At 38.2% G+C, this 26,169-nt stretch overlaps 2 protein-coding genes across 7 annotated transcripts; one reads left to right on the forward strand and one right to left on the reverse strand.

Moving 5' to 3' along the window:
* Window positions 1–17,680: 17,680 nt before the first annotated feature.
* Window positions 17,681–20,107, forward strand: LOC131252619 (uncharacterized). Of its 6 annotated transcripts, none has more exons than XR_009174581.1 (6): window positions 17,681–18,121; window positions 18,744–18,907; window positions 18,989–19,053; window positions 19,204–19,265; window positions 19,355–19,463; window positions 19,597–20,107. XR_009174581.1 is itself a non-coding variant. In XM_058253253.1 (6 exons), the coding sequence occupies exons 3-6, from the start codon at window positions 19,023–19,025 to the stop codon at window positions 19,770–19,772; spliced, it is 321 nt and encodes a 106-aa protein (XP_058109236.1). In that variant the 5' UTR covers window positions 17,681–18,121; window positions 18,744–18,907; window positions 18,989–19,022; the 3' UTR covers window positions 19,773–20,107. The 6 variants fall into 6 exon arrangements, 4 of the variants coding, with proteins under 4 accessions (XP_058109236.1, XP_058109233.1, XP_058109235.1 ...); XM_058253253.1 differs by having other exon boundaries at window positions 19,355–19,406; XM_058253250.1 differs by lacking the exon at window positions 18,989–19,053 and having other exon boundaries at window positions 19,355–19,406.
* Window positions 20,108–20,304: 197 nt separating this feature from the next.
* LOC131253788 (DNA-directed RNA polymerase V subunit 1-like) lies at window positions 20,305–22,305 on the reverse strand. The gene has a single exon (XM_058254926.1). It carries the CDS (start codon window positions 22,303–22,305, stop codon window positions 20,305–20,307), a length of 2,001 nt encoding a protein of 666 aa, XP_058110909.1.
* Window positions 22,306–26,169: the final 3,864 nt, after the last annotated feature.

The raw sequence follows: 26,169 nt of genomic DNA on the forward strand, positions 1-26,169 counted from the left end.
ATGATCTCAGTGATTCTCCCTCCATCTTTCTTCTCAAACATCTAGCAAGGGTTGGAGTTGGCAGTAGCAGCCTCGCAATCTCTCTATCTTACCGATTCTTTCTATCTCTCTGTCTAGTTTTATGGATGTGAATAGGGTTGTTAAAAAGGTTCGAGGAGTCAAGTTTAAGCAGGTAGCTCGGCGAGTTGCAGTTTCAGATTCATGAATTTTGACAGTTGGAGGGATGGTTTCTCTCGGTGAAGATCGAGAAGACATCGATGACAGATTTCATATCAAGGGTTGTTCTTTCGTTTTGATGCTAGTGGATGGTGAAGATGGGTCCAGGAAAGCTTCAGGATATCTTAGATCAAAGATTTGGATTAGAAAGTGTAGTGGGTTTGAGTTTTAAAAGTTGCGGCTGCCGTGCATTGAAAACTTGGAGGAGTGTAGAATGGTTTTTCAGTCATGAGAGACGCTGTAACCGCAAGGAGTTGTGAACCGAATCTGAAACAGAAGTTAGGTAAGGTCCACCACGAAGTCTGATGGGAATTAAAGCCATTCACGAGGTTTGCAACATCTCAATATAATGTGAGATCAAAAGTGAGGTAGATTCGTTGATCAGGTGGGCCGCACCAGAGGCTTTGGAGCAAAGGACCAAAATTGATAAAGTAATGTGGGATTCTGATATGAATGGACGGTCCAGATTTAAAAGGTGGGCCCCATGTGATGGATGGTCCTAGACTCAGATGGGTGCGGGAGTCTCTGTGTGAATTATAAAAGGAGAAAGAAGATAAAAAAAGTAAGGGCAGTTGTCTCGAGTAGTGACATGCTGACGTCACTACGTAGAAGTTTTTTTTTTTCCAAAAACGAAAGTGAGCCATATAGAGATGTTGTGACAAATCCAATCCATCCATCAGTCTTGAATGTCTATATTAGAGTAAGGGCTAAAAAATTAGGCTGATCCAAAACTCTAGTGGAACACATCATAAGAAACAGTAGTGTTTGGAATACCTACCATTAAAAAAAAAGGAATGTTACAGGAGATGGTGTACCGCACACCCCCATATATCTGGTGTGGGTGCGTGTCGTGCGAAGACGAGCGGTGCCGCTGCTCGAGCTCCGAGTTGTATGAACCGCTACTCGAGCTCCCAGTTGTATGAACGGTTCAAAGGAGATCAAAGGTACATGGCCCCAAAGTGATGCATTTATTATATCCAAACCGTTCATCCATTTTGCGAGATAATTTGAGGGCATGATCCTAAAAATGATTCATATCCAAAGCTTAAGATGACCATACCACAAATAGCAGTGGGACAATGATTCTCACCGTTAAAGCATTCTTAGGGTCCACCATAACGTTTATTTTCCATCCAATCTGTTCATAAGGTCACACATTCCTTGATGAAGAGGAAGAAAAATATCATATTGATCCAAAACTACCTTGACCCCCAAAAGTATTTCAATGGTAGACATTTAATCCCTCACAGCTTTTTGCATTGTGGTCCACACAATCTTTGGATCTGTCTCATTTTTCATCTCAAGCCTTACAACGAGCTCACCAAATGGAAGGACGGTTGGGATATAACACATACCTCGTGATGGGACCCACAGAACTTGGTGACGTCAACACATCAACCAGGTTGGTGGTGTGTGGTACATCAGCCAATCCGCTTTGGAAACGGATCGACTACTCACCCTGCCACTAGCCATTAATCGGTGCAATGTGGACCCCACCATGATGTATTTGTTTCATCCATGCCGTCCACCCATTTAATCTTATCATTTTATGTTGTGAGACCAAAAACGAGGTTGATACAAATCTCAAGTGGACCGCACAAGGTTGAATGAACGCCCACCATTAAAAACTGCTCAGGGGCCACAATTTTTGGATCAATCTGATATATTTTTTCCCTTCATCCAAGTCTATATGACCTAATCAACAGGTTAGATGTCAAATAACTATTAATGTGGGCTTTAAGAGGTATTTAGTGGTGGACATTCAATCTATATTGTTTTCTCAGGTTTACCTGAGATTTAGATATATCTCATTTTTGGTATCAAGCCTAAAATTAGGGTCCACGTTACACCGACCACTAGCCACCAGGGGTAGCGTGACTAGCCAAACGACGTCCATCCGCTTCCCCCTCGGAGCGCGGATTTCCTTTGAAAGCCTTCTAACAGGAAGTTCCTGGGTTGGGATGCTAGGTGGGGCTAAAGTAATGTTTGCGAGATCTACACCGTCCATCCCTTGTGGGAGGTCATTTTAGGAAATTCTACCAAAAATGAGTAGATCCAAAACTCCAGTTTTGTCCGGACGAGAGGGAAAACCATTTTCCACGGTTGAAACCTTCCTGGATCTAGCTTGATATTTATATGCCATACAAACCGTTTATAAGGTCATTCTCGGATGAAGTGAAAAAACCAAAAAGTTTGCCTGATATGAAACTTTGCGGCCATACAAATGTTTCAAACGGTGGTTATTGAATCTACACTGTTGCCTCTCATACAGCCCACTTGAGTTTTAGATACACTTCATTTTTGGCCTCATGTCCTAAAATGATCTCCCAAAACGGATGTACGGTGTGGATTTATCACAAATATCATGGTGGGACCCACCTAGCATCCCAGCCCTTCCTGCAAAAGGCTTTGGCAGGAAATCCGGGTCCCCCTTCCATTCCTAGCTAGGGCGTCCAGCTGATATGCCAATAAGCCATATGCAAGCAACTACAAAAATAAATAAATAAGTAAAATGATAATAATAATAAATTTAATAAAAAAATCAATCTTTTTGAGCCAACAATAAAAATATAATTCTCACAATTTTTTTTATTACTAAATCAGGTTTCTCCATAAATAATGTTTCTAGTGTAACAATTTCAATCAAGCATATAAAGAAAAGCTAATAAAAACCTTCTTCCTACTTGTAATTCACCTGCTTGCTATTGCATTCTCCTCCTTAACTAACAGTAACCAAACATGCTTTCTCCCACATACTACTCCACATCGATTAGGTCAGTAGTAGCTTCGTAACATATTCACCTTCATACAGATTTTCCAACCCAGTTTCAATTCAATCTCACCTTCTGCTTCACTAAAAACCTCTACAAGAGGTATACAAGAATTAAAACCTAAAAAGAGCCTGTTGAATGGTACCCTTGCCCTTCCCGTCACAGTCTCGTTTTTAGAGCTTCCAGGATCCTCCAAAGAACCTACTCTAACAAATTCCAGATACAAGTGTCTTTCACTCGGCTCAACAAGGAAGGTAAACGTCTGGTCCCATGTGGGCCATGGAAATCCTACGGTGGGAAGTGTCTGGAGTTTATAATCGGGGTCGACCCATGCAGTCACAAGATAAGCCTCATGAGTGTAAACATATGAGTCTTTGGCGTTCCTCGCGTGGTAGAGATTGAGTTGAAGATACCAGTGGGGGATAGGTTCTTCAATAATCACTTCCTTTTTCTTGTCCGTTGGATCATCGTCTTGCATGTTGTTTCTCTGGGTTGGACCTTCCATTGGCGGTTCTTGTATTGTTATGGATCTTCTACTATATAGATTCTTTCCTCCATGACTATTGCTTTCGTTGCACTCTCTTTCTTTCTCGTTTGAAAGGAAGAATATATAGTAACTTCCTATTTAAAAAAGGGTAACTTCATACACTTTCCAAATCCTCCCCATGGTGGTAGCTGTCATAGAGTAAGGAACAAATCCTTTAACGAGTCGCATCTTGCGACGCCTTTTATCTCGCGAGCGGATTCGGTCACGGTCAGGCCATGACCGTGCGACCCACCTTAATGTATTTTTTGAATATCCACGCCGTCCATCTGTTTGAACAGATCATTTCAGGGAATGAGCCAAAAAACTAAGCGGATCTAAATGGCAGGTGGACCATACTACAGGAAAGAATGGTGATTGAACGCTTATCATTAAAACCTTCTTAAGGGCCCCCGTCATTTTTATTTGCCATCCAAACTGTTGATAAGGTCACACGGATCTGGATGAAGGGAAAACACGAATAGATTTATCCAAAAATTTTGTGGCCCACAAGAAGTTTTTAATGGTAGGCATTCAATCACCAATTTTTCCTTTGGTGTGGTTCACCTGAGATTTGGATCTACTTCATTTTTATCATCATTATCTAGAATAAGCTAGAGAAAAGGATGGACGGGGTGGATCAAGGTCACCCCACGGTCAGGGCCTGCCTGACCGATCCGATCGGCTTCCTTGTTTTTCGTCCATCCCCGCCTCGACGGACACAGTATATGCAGCGGCTCTGTAGGGTCTAGCGTGATGTATTAGTTTTATCCTTGCCGTCCATCAGTTTTTTTTTTTTTAGATCATTTCAGTGCATGTCGTCAAAATAGCCAAATCCAATGCTTAAGTGGACCACACAACAAGGTAACCCCGACGAAAGTAAAACACAAACACAAATATCAGCTTACCAAATCTTCTCCTCAAGTTTTTAATGGTGGGCATCAAATACCCACCACTTTGTGGTCCACTTAAATATTCAATCTTCTCAATTTTGGGGTCACAACCTTAAATATCTGAAAATTTGAATGGACGGGGCGAATAAAATCCGCACACATATGTGACATAATTTTATTTTTTATTTTTAAATAAAAATAAAAAAATACAAACAAACAAACAGCCCCAGATCATTCGGGCAGGCCCTCAACCCAAAAAAAAAAAACCCGCCGGGCCCGTCTATCATAAACTCCACACTACCAACAAAACTTCCTAGGTAGTAACCGTAATCTCACTTTTAGCAACGAAAATTTCGTTGCTAAAAGCCAAATTTTCGTAGCTAAAAAGCTTTAGTTCGTCGCTAAACGCCCGAAGCAGAAGCATTTTATCGGCGAAAATTTTGAATCGTCGCCAAAGGTAAGCTTTTTAGCGACGAAAAGTTTTGTCGCCGAAAAAACTTTTAGCGACGAAACTTTTCGTCGCCAAAAATATTTACAAAACTTTTATCCACGAAAATTTGGCAAAACTTTTAGCTACAAACATTTTCGTCGCTAAAAATATTATCCAAAATTTTTAGCTACGAATATTTTCGTTGCTAAAAAATATTTGCAAAACTTTTAGCTACGAAAATATTTGTCGCTAAAAATATTTTGCAAATATTTTTAGCTACGAAAATCTTCGTCGGGAAAAATATTTGCAACACTTTTAGCTACGAATATTTTTTTTGCATAGCTTTTCGTAGCTAAAAATACTTGCAATCTTTTAGCTACGAATATTTTCGTCGCTAAAAATATTTTTTAACACAAAATTCCTCATATACAACTGTTGTATAATATATTTCATCATATTCACATTCACATCCATCTAAACACAAACTAGTAAATCCATCCAAACATAAACTACATTCATCTAAACACAAACAATCTTATTCATATCACATTCATTCACGCATAAATACATATAAGCTTAAAAACTAGTTAAAATCTAATTCCTCAATATTAGCCTTCCCAAGCTTAAAGACTGTATGAGGCTGGGCAATCTGTTCATTCATCAAGAGCCCTCAATAAATTAGAGAAATGATGGAGCTGACCTGAATGACTATTAATTACTGTGTAAATTTAAATTTAAAGAGAACTAGCATAGAATGTGGCACTTCTTAAAGGTACAGAAAGAGCTATTATTTGCATTCTAGACTAGACCAGTGCAGGCTGCAACGAGCTGATATATCTTTCACTTGAAAATTGGTGCGAGTAAATCCACCCCACTTTCAGTTCTTAGTTTGAACTAAAGCCATGCTTGATTTTCTCTTTGTTGGTTCTAAGATTGTGATCAGCTACGTAGAATTTAATTACTAAATTGATCTGTAGAGAAATTACGACTAAATAAAAAATATATAAATTTCTATAAAAAGTAAAAACTATACAGTATCAATATTGAAATTTTCCATTTCAAAATTAATTGAAAATTTCCAAAACTCTCACAACCATTGACAGATTCAAAGCAGTAAGTTTCGTGTTTTCCCTTTTTTCAAATGTCTATGCAACATATGACTCAAAATGCTGGAATAACATGTAGATTTAGAAAATTCAAATAGAAAACAGAATTGTGCTCCATGATACCTGGGGATCAGGATATACTGCAAGCTCAAATTTCTGAGAATTAGTAGGATTACGCGAATCATGGGGAATAACCATTGCAGAACCTGAAAAATGCCAAATTTCTCAAACACTCCATAGATGCAAATAAACATTAGGGCTAGTGTAGCTGCAATATGTGATTGCCACAATTCAATAAGTTTTTACAACCTATCAACCATAGCATTGCATTGATATGTGCCAATTTGATCAATCCAAATCACAAGCCCAACAATGGATGAAATGGCCTGAAAGGTTGAAAATCACCTAGTCTAGGCTGGCTGCACTGTGTAAGTGCCCTGACTGAAGTCAATCCACTCATCCAATGAGCCGCATGCATATGTAAAGTGAGATGTGCTCATATATAAAAGGAAAAAAAAAAAAAAAACATTAAAAAAAAAAAATTGTACGGTCCAAGGTCAGCACATTTATAAAATAAATAAATAAACTGACCCAAAACAGGGGATGCACATCTAGCCACATCTCCCCAAGGGTTACTCCTTTGTCACCTCTTCTTTCTAAACGTACCCAAACCTGTACAAAGGTCAGCACCCCTCTAATCAGCATAGGGAGTAATTAAAAGTTTAAGCATGGAAGTGAGATGAATACACCTTAGCCTATTCCATTGCTCGTTCATTTGTAACAGTCCTTTCATGCTCAGAACTGACTTCATCAATATCATCATCCTCTGAACACATGCTTCTTACTGAACCGTAGAAAGCCAATAATGCATTTAATCAACTCAGAGAAAAACATACATGGGGAAGTAAACTTAAATTACATAAACCAGAAACACTAGTGTGCATGGAAACTTGATATACATACATGGGGAAGTAAACTTAAATTACATAAACCAGAAACACTGGTGTGCATGGAAACTTGATATACATGCATGGGGCAAAAGGATGTGAAAACAAAAAAACCATGACCCCTCCATATATAGAAACCCATCTACATGATAGAACATGCATTTGGGTTCTCATCGCTGAACATGGTGGTGTACTGATCTTCTTGTTTAGTCCCAAGATTAGAAAGAGAAAGGGCCTCAACATTCCTGACATAACTAAGAATAGAGGAGTTGCCTAGAGAGGCAAGAGACCGCCTATTTTTAGTTAATTGGGGATGGGGTATATTAGATGTAAATAAATGTGGGTTACACATGGTGTCTTAGGGTGGCTCTCACTTCATCCTCTTCTTCCTCTTCCATTAAGTTTGGCTCTAACTTTAGGGAGAGGATTCTGCTTAGAGCCCAAAAATTGCTCCTAGTTGTATTTCAAAAGAAAAAAAAAGTAGTAAATTTTTTTAAGAGAAATAGTATAAAAAGTACTAGAAACATTGAAGCAAATGAAAATTGAAACACATGAAAAAATTGCCTGGGGCATGGCTTTAAAAATAGGTCAGCTTGGCAATGACCAATGATAATGCAGTAATCTGATGCTAGCTGAACTCAACCATAGCAATGTAGCATCAAAGAGACGGTGCAATAAATCCAATGAAACGTCCACGAGTTATCATGCAAGTCTCGAACAACAAGCTCTTGAGTTGGACGTTGCATTGAGTAATCCTGAAATAGATAAATAAGAAGTTTATAGTGCATACAAAGCCATGAAGATTCATACATTCCCAAACCAAGTCTTTTGGGATTCCTTTCAATTTAAAAGTCTCTCACCAATGGTGGGAATAGCTTTTTTGCTGCCCTACGAGGCACGGAGAAAGGAATCCATATATTTGTAGTGAGAATAATTAGGATGCAGTAATCAACAAATACTTTTAATGGAATTGCAACAGCATTGCTAAAAGACACGAGTGAGCTATGGAAAAGAACTAAACAATGGGTTTGAATGCAGTATTGGGTATTCTAAATGACTTGATCAAGAAAAGTTATAGCACATGCTATATAAATCTGCTAGTTCTTAAACACAAATTGAATAAAATTGTTAATTTCCTGGTATTGACATAAAATTCATTACATGGAGGCATGATAAGAACATTACATTGAGATCGAATAACAATAAAATTGAATCTTAACATCAACATGGACTGTTGGTACACATGCCAAAATGACATACATTTGTGGGATCCAAGCCATTCACTAGGCAAGGCCCACCTCGAGGAGTAACAAATCCACCAATGACATACACCAATCTTACCAAATCCAATGGAGTAACAAATTACTGGTTTGAAAAGGCATGGCTTGAAAAGATGCGCACACTGTTTATCAGGAAGGGATCAAGGTTCTCTTCTCGTGGTGTGATTACTGGGGATGCATATAAAGGGATTCATGAAATCAGTTTACAACATTTATGAAAATAAGATTTAAGAAGCAGAAAAACCCCATGTTTGCATGTACAATTAAGCTAATGGTGTTCCCTAATGATTGTAATGAAGAAGTAAGCCTCAAACTGGAACATATTCCTTTCCAATCTGACTTGAAAGTGGCATAGTTGCAACTAGAAGCCAAGTCCTTGAATATGATTGCCAGGTACTTTTGCTTATTTCCACTTTAGTATACTTTCAATTGCAACCAAATTCGATAGCATCCATACACAACCAATTCAAAGTAGGTGAGGCTCCTACTAGTGCAACTCATCTCATACCTATTTAATAAATACAACCAGGAAAAAAAAAAAACACCAACACAACTTTCTGAGTATAGGATTCTTAGTAACAGAAATTTGCGAGATTCAACAAGGAGCTGAGTTAAGAAATCTGACAATACCATATGCAAAAATATGCCACGTGATGATTAAAAGTTCTCTTAACTTTTGAACAATACCATATGCAGAAATATGCCACAACACTTCAAATTCGGAAGTTGAACCCGAGTTTTGTCTAGTTTTGTACATATGTACTGCAAGAAAATTAAAGAAGATCATCTGTCATGATAATCATGGAAAGGGACGTACTATGCATGCATAAGAACTTCGAAATTAGAATAGACAAGGCAAAAAGCAAATAGAGCTTACTTCAATAACATGAATAGCATCCCATGCACCTTCTTGCAAATAACTTCTTCGGCCATTCCCTGACTTTGAGCCATCTTCATCCCCAACAACCATCACAAATCAGTGCAATCTTATAAAAAAAAATTTTAACAAAAGGACATGCATTCTTAGTTGAAAAACTGACCTTTCGTTATTAGGTAGCAAGCCACAAAGTCTTCATTATCTTCCCACGTGTATACTGATGAAATGCCCCCTTCATTATTAGGAAACGGTCGTAGCCAAGGATAATTGCCAATTCGTGGTACACAAAGGCAACATCCAGACCATTCATCAAGTTTTACAACCTCAGAACGAGAACTGACATTGGAAACTGCACTTTGGTTGAGTCTGTCCAAACAAGAATCATCATATGAAATGAAACCAGGATCCCCAGAAAGAATACTGCAAAAAAATAATAATAATAAGCTCATCTGCCTGTTTGAAAAGAACATAAAAAAAATGCTTGCTAGAGGACACTATATTTAGCCAAATACTTGATTCACTAAAGATGTTGATGAAACCATACGATCTGCACCCACCCATCAAATAGAAAATTTTACACAATGAGTTCATGAGTGAATCCCATTTCCTTCATGATTCATTGTACCTCTTGAGCTTTTCATAGTTAAGTGTATAGTTTTGTTCAAGAGGGGGAGAAATGTTCCCTTAGAGACCCAAAAATAGACAACACTAAGCGATGAAACACTGGAAAGTTCTTCTAAGTGATGAACCGCTGGAAAGTTCATCAAAAACATCTGGTTCATAACCAAGTCATTCAGATCTCATCAGTGTTATCAAGCTTCTGTTTCTTTTTCTTGAATGGTAACTTAAATTCATTAAGACCAAACATTAAACAAAAGAGACGATACAAAGCAAGGGAGAAAGGGGAAAAGTGGGAGGATGGTGAGATATCATCCTACGATCCAGCTAACATAATCAAGAATGGCCTCTCCGAAATTTCATAATATCATAGCTACTACGTCTCCTGAAAAGAAGCAGGCACAAGGCCCAAGAAATCACACCACAGTTGTCTCTTTCTTTTAACTTGGACTCCCCAATTCCAGATTTGAACAAGAATTTCTAGTATCGAGAATTTCTGGACATTAATGGGGAAAAAATCCCAATGGAACTAAATAATACCATTATAAAATCAGTAAACCAAGTTTCTTATACAAAGTGCAGTACGCCTCTGATTGCAAATACAATTGAATCTGGAAGACTGGAAGTATGTTGGCCTTTTCCATCAATTTCAGATCTAGTACTATAAGAACTACAAGAAATGTCAAAGATCAATAAGTACATGGGGAGAAAGCTAACCTATAAAGGCCGATCACAAGAACAGTAAACTCTGCATTGACTACAACATCCTTTAGAGAAGGAAAAACTGTGAGACAATATTCAATACCAGGAGGAAAAAAAAAACAGTAAACACATTTACATGCCAATCATTTAAAACAAAATTAAAGGCACGAGCAACAGACTCTGCTTAAATGAGCATTTTACTTTCACACTGTCTCCTCAATTTCTACCATACATGTGGCATGTATACTAGGGTGATCAGGACGCAATTGGGTGGGCTATCAAATTTACATACATTTTCCTCATGCTAACAGGAAATGATCTGGCACAGGACAACAGTACCAAAGAACCATTATCAACATCTGATCAAGCTTTGGAGACAATGGGGAATGAACCCTACTTGATCCACAACCTAATAAGAAGTCAAAGCAAGTGGGGCCAGTTTCTATCTATCAGACACATATAACTTCACCAACATCAAATTTTTGTCCTTTTTGCTAACTCTATCTGGGGAATTTGAGTCCCAGCATGCAAAATTTCAAGTCCCCACATAATAGTTCGGTTCCACATTGGATGGCACAGTGTCAGAGATCTACGCCATTGATTGGGTAGTGCTCTGTGAACATGCCATATATCAAAGATCATAGTAGTAATCTCATCAAGAGACATACATGTATATTGAAGTTGGACTTATTTTCTAACTGCTCATTTTTCTCATACAAGTTTGACCTGCATGATCAGCAAACCAACATTAGTTTGATCTAGGGCATGTTCAAAGGGTACCCCACTTGATGAATAGCCTAGATGTCCACACATGTGCCATCCTACAATGGGAAGCAAGCAAGCAGCAAGAGAGCTGCCCCACATTCCCATGAAAAAATTCAAATGCATGCACCATACCCAAACACTAAATGCCCCTGATTTTTCACTAAATTCCGGGTGAGCAGAATTAAAAAAACATCATGTGGGTAATTTAGTCCGGAATTTTTTGAAGTCCGAAACCATCGAAAGAATCCAAATTTTATAACATGGCTGCCTTTCTTTAAGGCCGAGTTGGTTACACCAAACATCATCAAAATGTCATGATATTTCACGATTAATCAGTCTAATTTGGTTCAAAATATCATGAAATTTCATTACATTTGGTACAACCAAACGAACCTAATGCAAGAAAAAAAGGTCAAAATACGAAATTATACAAATATTAAGATTCTAAATATAAATAAATAAATTATCAGAGAGAGAGACAGAATGAACCTTCTTGCGCGAATCAGTGCAATATAAACTCCCCAAAGAAATAAGATATTGAAGATGACAAGAGCTGGTGCTGATGCAGATACTTGTAGAATCCTTCGGCAGCATCGACCAAAAACAGCAGAAGCTACTAGAACTAGAGCTGCAAAAAAACGGAATTGAAATTTCAGAGAGAGAGAGATATTATGCGATTGCCGAGCTAAGGAAATGAAGAGTAAACTCAGGCTTTCAATCTGTACAAGTGAAACCCATGGTTCAGTGATGCAGGCCATTGATCTGCTGGGCCCCACCCCCAAAAATCTAGAGAGAGAGAGAACCAGAAATGGAAAGGATAGAGAAAAGAAAGAAAGTAGGATAGAGGCGAGGAACCATGGCTTGGGCGAATTGAGAGACACAAACGAAGAAAAGGGAAAGAAGACAAGGGTGAAAATGGGTTTTGGAATGAAAGAAAAAAGAGGGAAAAGAAGATGGGATGGGCGCTCGATGGATTTGGGATGGATTTGGAAATCCTCTTTCAAATAAGATAACTCTTTGAAATCCGTATGTTGTGAGTTTTACATTCTGTATTAACGGTTGTACATGCACGGGACAAATTTCTGAATGGTTAAGATTGTATTATATAATAAAAATTTATAAATATTTACCATTTACAAGTAAACCAATTATTTGGATGGTCTGGATAACTCTATATCTTAGCCACCATTGTTATGAACAAGTTACCACCATTTTATATTAAATACAAAACTCGTAGTGACAAACAGAAAAATAAAAAGGGTAAATTAAGCTTTCGATCTGGTATGGCTCTGTGGGCCCCACCATGATCGATTTGTTTCATCCATGTCGTCCATCCATTTCTTAACATAATTTTATCATTTATCCTAAAAAATGAGCTTGAACTAAAGCTTGGGTTGACCACACAATGCAAAAACGAAAGTGAATTAGACGTCCACCGTTAAAAAATTAGTTTCGCCGAGGGCTTATTTGGGCCTGCCTAAATGTGATTCACATATCTAATCCACTCATTATGTGTGTCCCACTTGGATGAGGGTCAAACCCAGTTTCAGCCGCATTCAAAACTCATGTGGGCCCCACCAAGTGCTTTTATATTTTTTTAAATGTCTTCACATAGTTTTAGATGGATGGCCCACCTGAATTTCGTATATGGATGATTTTTTAGATATCTCATAAGCTAAAAGGGATACATCAAATGCACAGTGTTGATGTTCGACACACATCATGATGGGCCCCACAAGACTTACTAACATTAATTCTTAGGTTCTCAGGGTGTTAAGAAGTTGAGTCATAATTTTGACGATAATATTTGACCCATTTTACATGTCTGGTCCATTCACTCTATTTTACTGATCATTACTCTCAATTTGCCTAGTTACTCCTCTCGATCATGCATGCTACATGTGAGAAAGATATTGGGCAAAAAAGATTGATCAACAATTTCATTGATTTTTGATTTAAACATTAGAAGTTATTTATTCTTCAATTTGGACGAATCAAATTGTCCAAAAACGGTTAAAGGTTGAGTAGACCTTGCATATTTGCAAATTATACATGGGTTTTCAATTATAAACAAGTGGAGCTTATGGTTTTGTAATTCGGACCAGTGGTTTATTGAGTAGACCCCACCTCTGATGGAGCATGCCCTAAAAATCTCCTATCGGTTAATCGCTTTGACTAATATTATGACCTTTTTCAGTTGAACATGGATTGGTGTTGTGTTCTCACAACGTAACCTTTTATTTACAGGCCAGAAATTGAAAGGTTAAGATTATCCTATCGAGGAGATTCTTAGGCGTAGTCCATCTACTGTTGGGACAAACAAACATGGGTTTGGATTATTGGACCATGGACCCCACCTATCATTGAAAACCGAGGATTAAAATCAGTGTATTGGGTATCATATCATTCACCACCAATAAGGCGGCCAATACTTCAAACCTTGTTCAAAACTATTGTATTCTGTGCAAAGATGTAACATTGCTACACGAGGCTCATACAAACATGCTCACCATGATGTATGTGTTTCATCCCAGCTATCCATCTATTTTTCCATATCATTTTATGGTATGAGACAAAAAATGAGATATATCCCAATCTCAACTGGACCACATTATAGGAAACAGTGTTGAATGAGCATTGACCATTAAAAACCTTTTGGGGGCCATAATAGTTTTGGATCAATCTGATATTTGTTTTTTTACTTTCATCTTGGGCCTGTATGACCTAATCAACAGATTGGATGTCAAATAAAAAGTACAATGGGCCTTAGGAGGGTTTTAATCGTGGATATCCAATTACTATTGTTTTCATGTGGTGTGGTCCACCTGAGATTTATATCCCTCTCATTTTTTGTATCAAGCCCTAATATGATATGTAAAGATGGATGGACGGCATGGATGAAACACATACATCATGGTGGGACCCACAGAGCACCGACCACCAGCCACAGGGCTGGTGTCAGGAGGAGTAGCCAATTTGTTTCCCTCTTGGACGCCCTACAGTGACGACATCAAGTTTTGTGGGCCTCACTATGATGTATTTGTTATATCCACACCATCCATCCATTTTGAGATATCATTTTATGTCATGAGCGAAAGAATGAGGCATATAAAAACTCTATAGTGGACCCCACCACAGAAAACAACAGGGAGAGTGATTGCCACCGTTGAAACTATCTTAAGGCTCATCGCAATGTTTATTTGAAATCCAACTTGTCCAAAAGTTAAAAAGACATGAAATAAGGGATTTATTCCAAAAATGAGAGGTATATAAATTTTAATGGGCCTGTTTGGATACCTGTAAGTTCTTTTAAGTTGTAAGTGACTTACCTGTAAGTCATTTACAAGTGAAAGTTATTTACAGGTATGGAGTAATAACTCAATTTATAAGTGACTTACCTGTAAGTCACTTACAAGTGAAAGTTATTTACAGGTATGGAGTAATAACTTAATTTATGTTATTTTGTAAAGCTCATCAAGATGAATATTTGAGATATTTATTAAGTTAAACCAATCATCAAGTGAGCTATAAAAGTAGGGCCACGAATTCAAAATATCTATAATATGGAGTAATTAATCAGATGCACCATTCCATGTTAGGCTAGGGCTTAAAAATCAAGTCAATTGGTGGCTTTTTTGGGCCACACCACTTACAAAAGTTGAGAGGTGTTCCCTCCATTAAAATATTCATAATCATTTGTTGGGCTCACCGAGATGTGGTTCACAAATTCAGCCCATCTGTTATGTGTGTCCCACTTGGATGAGGAGTCAAACCAAGTTTCATATGCATCAAAATTTCAAGTGGGCCCCACCAAGTGATTTTATATGTTTCGGGCTTTTCTTCACATGATTTTAGATGGTATGGCCCACTTAAGCTCCGTACATGGCTGATTTTTGGGATATCCCATAATTTAAAGAGGGTCCATCAAATGCACGGTGTTGATGGTCGACACACATCACAGTGGGGCCCACACAGCTCGACCACGTGGGAAGTTCCCATGAGCTCGACCGTAAACCTTCTCCTTATATACCCGACCCCACCCGACGTTATCCCCTTTCCCTTTCTTCTCTTTCTCCACCCGCCGCACGCTCGCCCGACGCCCGACCTAAACAGAAAACCCTCTTCTCTCTCTTCGTCTCTCTCGCACCCTTTCTCTCTCTCTCTCTCTCTGGTCTCTCCACCCTACCGTTGCCGCACGCCCTACCCACGCACGCCCTCTCTCTGTCTCTGAAGCTTGGTGAGATCTCTCTCTCTCTCTCTCTCTCTCTCTCTCTCTCAATCTCAATCTCAATCTCAATACCGATTTAGGGATTTGGGGATTTAGCAATCTGTGGATTTGGGGATTTAGCAAGTAGTTGAGCCTGGTCCAGTTTTATTGTGTTCAAGACTAGACAATGTGGTTCCTTTTAAGAAAAACAAAGGTGATTTCCTGTTCTCTCTAAATGAACAGTAGCTAAACGATGCATTTTGAGTTTCTTTGGATGTTCCATCTTGTATACGGCAGGATGCCCATCGTTTCACTTCATTTAAGTAATTACCCTGTCACTGCATTGCTGACTTTCCTATCTTGATTTCTTGTATCTGGTACCTTTCCATTTTCAATCAATTCTTCATCTCTTTACAAGCTACAAATTTGTACTTTCAGAGACTAGCAGCTGGTGAATGGTTTACTGCTCGAGTTTCCTCTTGTGGACAGTTTCATATTGCTTACCCAAGTGCACCCTAGCTGTTGAAGGCAGAACTGCGTTCTATATACAGTCAGTTGTGTCAAGATGATATGCCCATGGTGAGAAGATCTGCTGCATCAAACTTAGGAAAGTTTGCTGCTACGGTTGAACCTAACCATTTGAAGACTAATATGATGTCGATATTTGAGGATCTGACACAAGATGGTATGGATTCTTATAATGTTTGTTCGAGCTTGTAAATACTTTTGATTTATTTTACTCTCTGTAATCAGTTAATATGCTGGTTTTTTTTTTCTCCAGTAATTTGACTGTATGGTTGTGAAGTTTTATCGAATACTCGCTGAAAATGCTATCTGATTAGTGCTGATCATGACTTCTTCCAATGATGAATGTTATCTACTTCATAGTTTTAGAAGTGTATCTAGTCTTAAATGTTAGTGGACATATTTTATTTGCATTTTTTGATCTTCGAGCAACTTAATTTTGACTGGAGAAAGGAAAAGAACAGAACAAAGAATGGAAGGAAGGGGGGGAAAAAAAAGGAAAAAAATTCTGGCCTTTTCAACTTGGTGATTTTTATTCTGTTTTTGCATGCCATCCTGCTTGTACCTTTTGTTGTTGACTTTCTTTATTTGCATGCGCTATCTGGCTGCTAGCAGCATGACTATCCAATTTGCTGCATTTCAGATCAAGATTCTGTGCGATTGTTGGCTGTTGAGGGTTGTGCAGCACTTAGGAAACTGTTGGAACCCCAGGACTGTGTAGCACACATCCTTCCTATCATAGTCAACTTCTCTCAGGTATGCCCATTAGGGATGCAGATGCCTCTTATATTTCTAATGGTGGTTTGGCTTATGCATTTTTTGTTGTTCCTCTTTGCTAGTGTCTACTTGCTTGCATAAGCATCTATAAGAACTTAAAATGTTACTTTATGTTAAGAAAAATAAAGGAATTAGCTTCTTCATGTGTATTTATATTTAACAACAATATAGGAATTAGCTTGTTCAGTGACTTACACTAGAAAGTTGGAATATCTAGAGTCAAAGTTGGCAGAAACTACTACCATTACAGATATAATTGAGTTAATTGTGGTTCGATGGAATCATGATGATGGTAGTTGGTACAACCAAGAAAGAGTTGGAGCAGGAGGGCCATCCTAAGTAGAAGATTCCTGTTGCTAAGGTTTTTAAATGACCAGGTTGACTCTTACAAGTCAATCTGTGGATTTTGCAAACAGCAGAAGTATACTTCGGTGCTATGTGTCACATGTAATTTCCATGTTTTCTGCAATATACCATTTCTAAATAGTGTTTGTCTGAGGTAAGCTTATGATGAATGGGTTTTTACTGTTCAATAAAAGGTTTTAATTTAATTTATTAGCTCTTTACTGTGTGTATTAGCTCTTTACTGTGGTTTGATATGCATTGTGGAAAGCATTTTCTTCATTGACGCCCTTCCCCTAAATCCCAGAAACATTTTCCAAGTCCGAAAGCTCAAAAGTGAGAAACTCATATCAATCTCTCCTCATTATTGTAAAGCTCGTAGGGAAATAGTTTATCCGTTGGATTTTCCATGGCACTAAACTATTTCCGTATTTGATCAAGAGATAGTTTCCTATTGGCTACTGATTCATAACAGAGTTTTGACTGCAATTATTTTTAGGCTGAAGCATGGGTGAGTAATATGATTGGATCAACTACAGATGAATCAGTAGAAGTTGAATTTGAGGGCTGTCCTTCCAGGTTTCTTTGATTGCGAATCTTGCATGTCTGCATATTTCTCAGCGTATCCACGCCACATTCTTGTAAATCGTAGCGCCCTTTACATACCGCCACCAAGGACAAGCTGGCACTCTTATGGAACATCCAAGTTGTCCATAGGATGGGTCCACCATCAGATGGACCACGACACATAAATTTCCAGAAGAACATGGTAAAGCTTGGTAGCTGTTTATTTGTTTTGTACATTGATACCCACATGTTGAGTTGACCAGGGCCTGATACTTGGAGATGTATGCTGCCACTCTGGAAGTTATATTTCTATCATCATTTCTAGATCTAGGGGAGTCTCTGGATTTGTATCAGCTTAGTTGATTTTATATTCCCTGTTTGCTTCTTTTCTTGGGTCTACTTCCTTTGCCAACTCCCTCGGACTGTTGTTTGTTGAAATTTTTTCAGAAGTTTGGACATTGTTCCTTCATTTGGGTGTTAATATTTTATTAACTGCAATTTCAGTCCCATTAAGGATGCTGATTAACTTATTATTTGCAAAACTGGGATGGTGTGGCAGTGCAACTGGAGAGAAGGTTAGTATGTTGCTTCCAACGTTTGTCGAACTGTTCAAAATGTTGGAGCTTGGTGCACTTCCAAATGATTGCATTGGTAGTTGGCTCCTGCAGTAACATCAACTCAGTAACTGTTTTCCATAGAAGAAAGTTGTATAAGACTTCCATCAATAGAAAAATTCCTAGTAAGTATTTAAATGAGCTAATAGCACAGCACAATAGGTAAGCGGGAGAGAATAGAAAACAAAATGATATTAAACTGTCTCCTACTTCATCAGGTCTTGTCCTAAAGCCCTATAGATATGTGCTTGACAAGAATTTCAAAAGATTTTGTCGTTGCTATATAGGCAAGCAACAAAAACTCTTTAAAGATTTTTTAAAATCAACTGGTACATCTTAGATTTGTAGCTGGTACATCAGTTGGTCGTTTATGATTCTTTTTTTTTCGTTTTTTTTTTTTTTTCATCTAGATAGTCCTCTATGCTTGGTCCTTTGGTCGGACCACAGGTTTTCTTCTTGCATAAAAATCTTCATTGTTATGAAGTGCCACATTATCATAGCAAGTTATCGCTACGCATTCTATTGTATTCCTTTTAAATTAACAGCGAGTCAGAAATCATGATGTTCTCTACATGGTTTTCAGCTTTGGAAGTGATATTCCAAGATCGATGCAATAGATGAATTTCTTTAAAACATTTGCAAAGGCTTCAACTTCAACAAAACACAGGGGAGGACTCGTAGCTGCAAATTCTCCAAGATGGAAGAGGATACTTCTTCAAATCTTCTCTGAGGGAAAAGGGCGTCAAGGTGAGTTGTGTCCTTTTCTTTTCTTTTACATTGTTAGGCATTGACCGATATTCACATAAGTCTTTTCTTTTACATTGCTAGGCTTTTGTGAGTGAGTACGCTGTGGCTGGAAAAGATGGATTCCTTATTGGATTGGAATGGAACAGGTCTGTTTATTCATGTTTTTTTTCCATCATGAAGGGCTCGTCTTGTGTAAGATTTTTGTGTGTGCATGTGTGTGTGAGTGTAGATTCATGAATTGATAATTTTTGGTCATTTCTTCCTTCATTGCTCGTCCATGATGGGTGTTGTCACAGGCCGTGTTGAACAAGGGACTATTAAAGTTGGAGAAGATGTGGAGATTTTAGGTTTAATGCAGGTTTGGGCCAAAATTCCATTTCTCAAATTATTTCACCATTTTAAAGCAGGTCTGCTGATTTTCTTGCACCTCTGTTTGGTTGTTTTCAGGTTGGACAAGTACAGGCAACTTGTACTGTGAAGGAACTACGTGAAATTCCTTGTAGTTTTCACTTGTCCTTTGCATTATGACAAAAAAATCAGTTTGTTTGACTATCAGGTAGGCCACATGTACAAAAAAAAAGGATGGTGTAGAGAGAGCTTGCAAGTTTTTTAAGATTGTCTATTTGTTTTCTTACATGTGTCCTAATGATTAAACAACCTGATTTTTTGGCCAAATTATCTGCTGCCAGGGAGTTCCCTCCTGATACATGATTCGGATGTCTACTTAACATGGGAAGGTGGCACTTGTCAATGCACGTGGAGGGGCATGCTTGTGGAGCTACATATCTCTTTGGAGAAATGCAACAAGAAAGGGTTAAAGAGGATGGATATAGAAAATAAGACATGTCAGGTAATCTATTTATGATTCTTGCTGTTTGATTATGGACTGTTATGGTCTATCCTCATGGTGGCCTGTCAGAAGGATGGTGTAGGTCCCTAGTTCAAAAACCTAAAACTTTGGACTTGATGTTCAGCAGGTCATGTTTTATACCCACTCTACCCATCCATTGCACTAGCTAATGTTAGGACATGAACCACTCCGTTGCTGTTTGATTTTTTTTGCTCCTCGGTTATGTATATCTGAGGTTTGAGTGCTTTTTTTTGTTAGCTTGTTAGTACACCCAACTGTCAGTTCAGAATTCAGAATCGACTCTGCAATGGATTCCAATTCAACTAAATCAGGAAAATGTTTATAACCTTTCCAAAAACACCCTAATGAATTAAAAAAGAAGAAGAAAAAGCAACTAATGCTCTGAGGCATGAAGGCTTGTTTGCTTTCCAAGGATTGGGCCTTAGGCAGGATCAGTAGGTGAAAAAGGGTTTCTTAGTGCAACCGACCCCAAATAGCTGGGAGAAGGCTATGATGATGATGAGGATATTAGATGTTTGAGTCTGATTCAGAATGTTATGTTCATTTCTATATTTGCCAAAAGCATCAGATGTTCTTTTAGCATGCCTTTTGCAACCATTTTTATAGATGTTGACAGTCGCTGAACTGACTGACCAAAAGGACAAGAAATTCCGAGCAGTTTTTGAATTTGTTGAACACCATATGGTGTAGATCTCCTCGTGTCAATTAAGTGCATCACGGGTAGGCATGAATCCATGGCTACCCTCCAACCATCACCGCTTTTTTTGGCTACATCTTTCTCAATTCCCACCTCAACAGCTACCTCACCCTTCTGGAACTTCCCATCATTTCTCACCCAAGTTGTTGAATCCGAACCAATCCAAATAATGTTGGCCATATGCACTCGAGGGTCACCATTAACTAGAGTCCCCAACAAAATTGGGCAGATAGCTTCAGCCATGATCTGCAAAGTTTTCTCAATCATATCACCCTGCAGACCACCATTTCCATCTTTGTAGAAGAACTGCAGGCAAGGCAGCTGAGACCACTTCTCATCACATTGTTGCTGAAGTGTGCAACATTTACAGGAAGACAAATAAATCTTCTTAAAAAAAGGTGAAAGAGCGTGCTTCTTTCTCCCAAAGCAATTTATAACCTCTTGACAAGAGTGCAGGATCTCATCCATGCTCCGGTCAAGTCCTTTCAAGTGCATCTTATCAAGGTGAATGTGGCCAACAAGGCCTGTATCTGCTTCTGAACTTTCAGGTATTTGTCGATGCCTTTGGTATTCAATGGAGAAGTCAGAAGCAACATCCTTTAAAGTGACTTTTTTCAAACGATTCTGAACTAAATATGCTGCATGCTCCTTGCAATGCATTTTCCCGCAAAAGCACTCATTCAAATATAGAATAACTCTCCGATCAATAATATCATTCTTGAAGTTAACTTTGCACAAAAGTATTTCCTTCATCGATTCCCATGAAGAGTTGTTGCTCTGAGAAGAATCAAGAACTGCTTTATATGCAGGATTTGATACTGCAGTAGCAGCTAATACACCAACCGGTTCACCAGCAAGAGAACTTCCAGGACTATTTTCGTCCACCTGTCCATACTCAAATTGAATTATAGAATTGCTGCAGAGGTTTCTCACTGTCCCATCATAACAGATAATGACATCTCTAAGTGTGGCCGTTAGATTTTTAAACAAAGTTCCTGGTTCAGTAAGTCCTCCAGAAGAACGGATCAACACTTCCCTGGATGATATGGAATGGACCAACTCTTCATAGGGGGTCAGACCTTGAAAAAATGAGCTCTTAACTAACCCAAATGCCTCAGAAGGATAGTCAACACCATTAACAAAATACTTATTTTGGAAGTGGAAACTCATATCCTCAACCAAACGCCTTGAATAAAACTTCCCTCGGTCATAAAGTTGAAGCCCCAAAAAGCCAAGTTGTTGAACAACCTTACTGATAGCTGAATCATTTTTAGAATCTATCAAATTACTGAAAGCAGATAACTTTAGAATACGAGTCATGATAGGCAGTTTTACAGTTTTCAGGTAGCTTTCCACTTGCAATTCTACAAGTTCATTGTAATTTGATCTCAAGTGAAGCAGCAAAGGTGATATGTCCTGAATCTTCTTCTTTATATCTTCAGTAACAGCCTTGGGAATGTCAAAATCATTCAAGCCAACACTATATCCTTCTAAAAAGAGAATCTCCATCAGCAATGGCTGCAACATATTAAAGAACTTAATAGCCTCTTCTGTTCCCTTCTTGTCAAGAACAGAAGTAACAATCTCTGTGAATGATGACTGCAGTAAATCTCTATTGAAATCAATCCTCACCATTTCACTTTTACTGATCAAATGCCTCTCCCCAAAGCAGTCAAAAAACGCAGGTAAAGCACTCTGTACTATTTGCAAAACAGTCCACAGAGGACCTGTACGGTGAGCCTTAAGCAAAGCAGGTTCTGGTAAAACTGGTGAAACACACATAGCCAATTGTTGCGCAGTCGCTTTGTTCAAGAAAAAAGTCCTAAACATGAGTTCTTGCAACATGTTAATGGTCACATCCCTTGTTGGTTCTGTTTATTATATGCAATTTCTTAGATGACTTGATGCTTGTTTGTTCCTGTAGAAGATCTCATGTGCTTGTTAGCCTAAAGCTGCAAATATTATTTTCCACAGTTGATGCACCAGCATCGCATGGGTTCCTGAAAGTGAAGGCACTTTTGTCGTTGCTCATGCCGATGGAAACTTATATGTGTATGAAAGAGTAAGTCCTAACACTGGCCAATAGCTGGCTTTCTTTTAACAGTTTGTGAATCTGCATGGACTGCATGATACTTAAGTTTCTTATTTGTCTTAGAACAAGGATTGCATTGGCGATTCTTCATTCCCTGTCATCAACGACCAATCTCAGTTTTCTGTTGCACATGCACGGTCCAACAAGGTAATTTGGCCCTGATCTTTTCCAGCCATTTTGAGTTGTCAAAATATATCATCAGCCCTGGTGCATCAAATCAAATGAGTGCCAGTCAGACAATTGTTTTTGCACCATGCATCTAGGTACTAATATCTTTTGACCTTTCAAAAAACAAGCCTAGATTTTGTTCTAACTGAATATTAAGATGCATGTTTGCATATTTAGGAATAATAAATTTTCCCTTAATGGGGCCTAAAAGCACATATCGTTGACTCAGGGAAACATGGAGAAAATTATGGATCCATCCATCCATCATGATGCGTGCATACACACATTCACAAACACACCTCATCCATCCATCCGTGCAAGCATACATACATCCATCCATACTCCATCCATTCATGCATGCATATACACACATAAAAACATGGATTTCATCATACAACCATGCACCCATTAAAAAATGAAATGGAAAATCAGGTTGCTTGTTTTGAAAACTAGTTACTTCCATAAACTGTTTTTTTAAGACTGAGAATTTATTCCTCATTGTGGCAGGCATACACGAACAAGCTGGAGAACAAGGTTTCACGTCTGGAAGAAGAGAATGAAAGGCTCAAGAAGCAGAAGGTCGGCATTTCATCTCTCCTTGCAAATTTTTTTTTTTTTCTAAATGGGGTTGCAGGACCATTCAGAGTTGGTTATATCTATGTTTTGGTCGGATATTGCTTGAGAATTAGATTGTGTTTGTTTTCCTTTCGGTTACATTTCAAGGCATCTTATGTTAAAAAAGCTAGGATTCAGTGGCCTTATTGTTGTTTTTTGTTTGTTTTTCATTAGTTTCTCATAGCAAGTTGCGATTTTGGTTCGTTTCCTTTTGCTATTGAAATGCTAGGAATTTACTTAGCATTTAGAAACTGCGGGCTGTTCCTTGTTTATTTTTCTTTGTTGGATAGACTTGGTAGAAGAGAAGTATCTTGTCCCAGCTTCTTAGGGTCTGCTTCAAGGATCTTTTTTTTTTTTTCTTGGCTGCCAAAATTCCTATCTAGGACCCTATCTTGTGCGAGTGAAAAAGCCATCTTGTCCATTATCACCACCTCTATCATGGTCCCCTTAGATTATCTAAGGGCCCGTTTGGCTAGGTGGATTGGAAGGGATTGAATGGTATTAGGATGGATGGCATGGATTTCTAGGTAATGATGGTGTTGTCAGTGGATTGTCTTGAGAATGTGAATATGATGAAATATATTATATAACAGGTGTGTATCAGGAAGAATAATATGATGAATTATATTCTAACAGGTGTATATCAGGAAATTTGAGATGGAATATTTTTTTTTTTAAAAGAGACTTTTACCTACAAAATATTTCGTAGGTAAAAGTCTCATTAACGTTTTTAAGTATGCTTTTGGCGACGAAACTTTTCGTCGCTAAAAGTCTTAATCATTATTTTTAGCTACGAAACTTTTCGTAGCTAAACGTAATCGATTCAAAAATTGTTTACAGCCTGTAGCGATGATAATTTTCGTCAAAAATTTTCGTTGTTAAAAGTAATTTAATCAGCTTTTGGCGACAAAAATATTCGTTGCTAAAAGTTTTATCCATTATTTGTAGCTACGAAACTTTTTGTAGCTAAAAGTAATGCATTCGAAATTTTAGAAAAATTGTTTGCTGCCTGTAGCGACGACAATTTGGCGTTGCTAAAAGTCTCATGCATGATTTTTAGCTACGAAAAGTTTCGTAGCTAAACGTAATTCCTTCAGCTTTTGGCGACGAAAATTTTCGTCGGTAAACTCTTATCTATTATTTTTAGTTACGAAACGTTTCGTAGCTAAAAGTAATCCATTCGAAATTCTTAAAAAATTGTTTGCAGCCTGTAGCGACGACAATTTTGCGTCGCTAAAAGTCTCATACATGATTTTTAGATACGAAAAGTTTCGTAGCTAAAACAGCTTTTGGCGACGAAAATTTTTGTCACTAAAAGTTGTATCCATTATTTGTAGCTACGAAATTTTTCGTAGCTAAAAGTAATCCATTCAAAAATTTTGAAAAATTGTTTGCAACATGTAACGACGACAATTTTGCGTCGCTAAAAGTCTCCTACATGAAAAATTTTGAAAAATTCTTTGCAACATGTAACGACGACAATTTTGCGTCGCTAAAAGTCTCCTACGAAAATTTTCGTAGCTAAAAGTAATCCACTCGCTAAAAGTAATCTGGTGGAAAAAATGTATGGAGCCTTTAGTGACGAAAAATTTCGTCGCTAAAAGTCTCATACACATTTTAAAAATGTTTGGAGCCTTTAGCGACGAAAATGTTCGTCGCTAAAAGTCGAATTCACGATTTTTAGCTACGAAAATTTTCGTCGCTAAAAGTCTCGTCGCTAAAAACCCTCTTTCTTGTAGTGCTCCCTTGGATGGCCCAGACCAGTTCAATCCAAAAGAAGAGGCCCCCACTTTTTTTTTTTTGTTAGCTTAAACACCTGGGGTAGATCCGAAAAGAGGGCGAATTTCCGAACACTTTGATTCTCACTCCCCAATCTAGGGAGGCAGGAAGTTCCTGCGCAAGGATGTTGGGTGGGACCCACCTCCATGTTTTTGGTAAATCTACCCTGTTCGAGCTTATTTTAGTACGAGATACATATAACAAAAACGAGGTGGATCCAAAACTCTTAAGTAGAAATGCATACCGGTGAAACCTTCCTCGACTCCACCTTGATGTTTATATGCCATCCAAACCGTTTATAAGGTTGTTAGCACTGGGATGAAGTGAAAATACAAAAAATTTAGACTGATACAAAGCTTTTATGGCTACAAGAATGTTTCAACGATTCTTACTAAATCCCTACTATTTCCTCTCGTGTTGCCCACTAGAATTTTGAATCCACCTCATTTTTGGTCAAATATCCTAAAATGAGCTCGCAAAACGGATAAACGAAGTAGGTTTCTCACAAATATGGTGGTGGGCCCCACCCAGCCCCCTTGCGCATGAACTTCATGGGAAAGGCTTTTGCGGGAAATCCCCGTCCCCAATCTAGCCAAAAGGTCCATGGAGGACACGGATGGGCTACTCCCCGTGCCACTAGCAACCGGTGGTCGGTGCTCTATGGGCCCCACCATGATGTATGTGTTTCATCCATTCCGTTCTTCCAATTTTACAAATAATTTTTAGGTTGAAGGAGGGATATAAATCTCAGGTTGACCACACCATAGGGAAACAGTAGTGATTGGATATCCATCATTAAATTTAAAATCCTCCGGAGGCCCACTGTACTATTATTTGACATCCAATCTGTGAATTAGGTCATATAGACCCATATGAAGGGAAAAAACAAATATTAGATTGATCCAAAACTTTTATGTCCTCCGAAATGTTTTTAATGGTCGAAGTTCATTTAACATTGTTTCCTGTAATGTGGTCCACTTCAGATTGAGATATACCTCATTTATATATATGTATATATATACTATAAAATGATCTAGAAA

Source organism: Magnolia sinica, chromosome 8, assembly GCF_029962835.1.
Source record: "Magnolia sinica isolate HGM2019 chromosome 8, MsV1, whole genome shotgun sequence".
NCBI lineage: Eukaryota > Viridiplantae > Streptophyta > Magnoliopsida > Magnoliales > Magnoliaceae > Magnolia > Magnolia sinica.

Excerpts from the sequence above, each read along its gene's own strand:
- LOC131252619 (XM_058253250.1), top strand. The coding sequence starts at position 18,778 with ATGAATTTCTTTAAAACATTTGCAAAGGCTTCAACTTCAACAAAACAC. Across the intron at positions 19,266-19,354 it reads AGATTTTAGGTTTAATGCAG|GTTGGACAAGTACAGGCAAC; the intron begins GTTTGGGCCAAA and ends GGTTGTTTTCAG. Across the intron at positions 19,407-19,596 it reads GGAACTACGTGAAATTCCTT|GGAGTTCCCTCCTGATACAT; the intron begins GTAGTTTTCACT and ends ATCTGCTGCCAG.
- LOC131253788 (XM_058254926.1), bottom strand. The coding sequence starts at position 22,305 with ATGTTTAGGACTTTTTTCTTGAACAAAGCGACTGCGCAACAATTGGCT.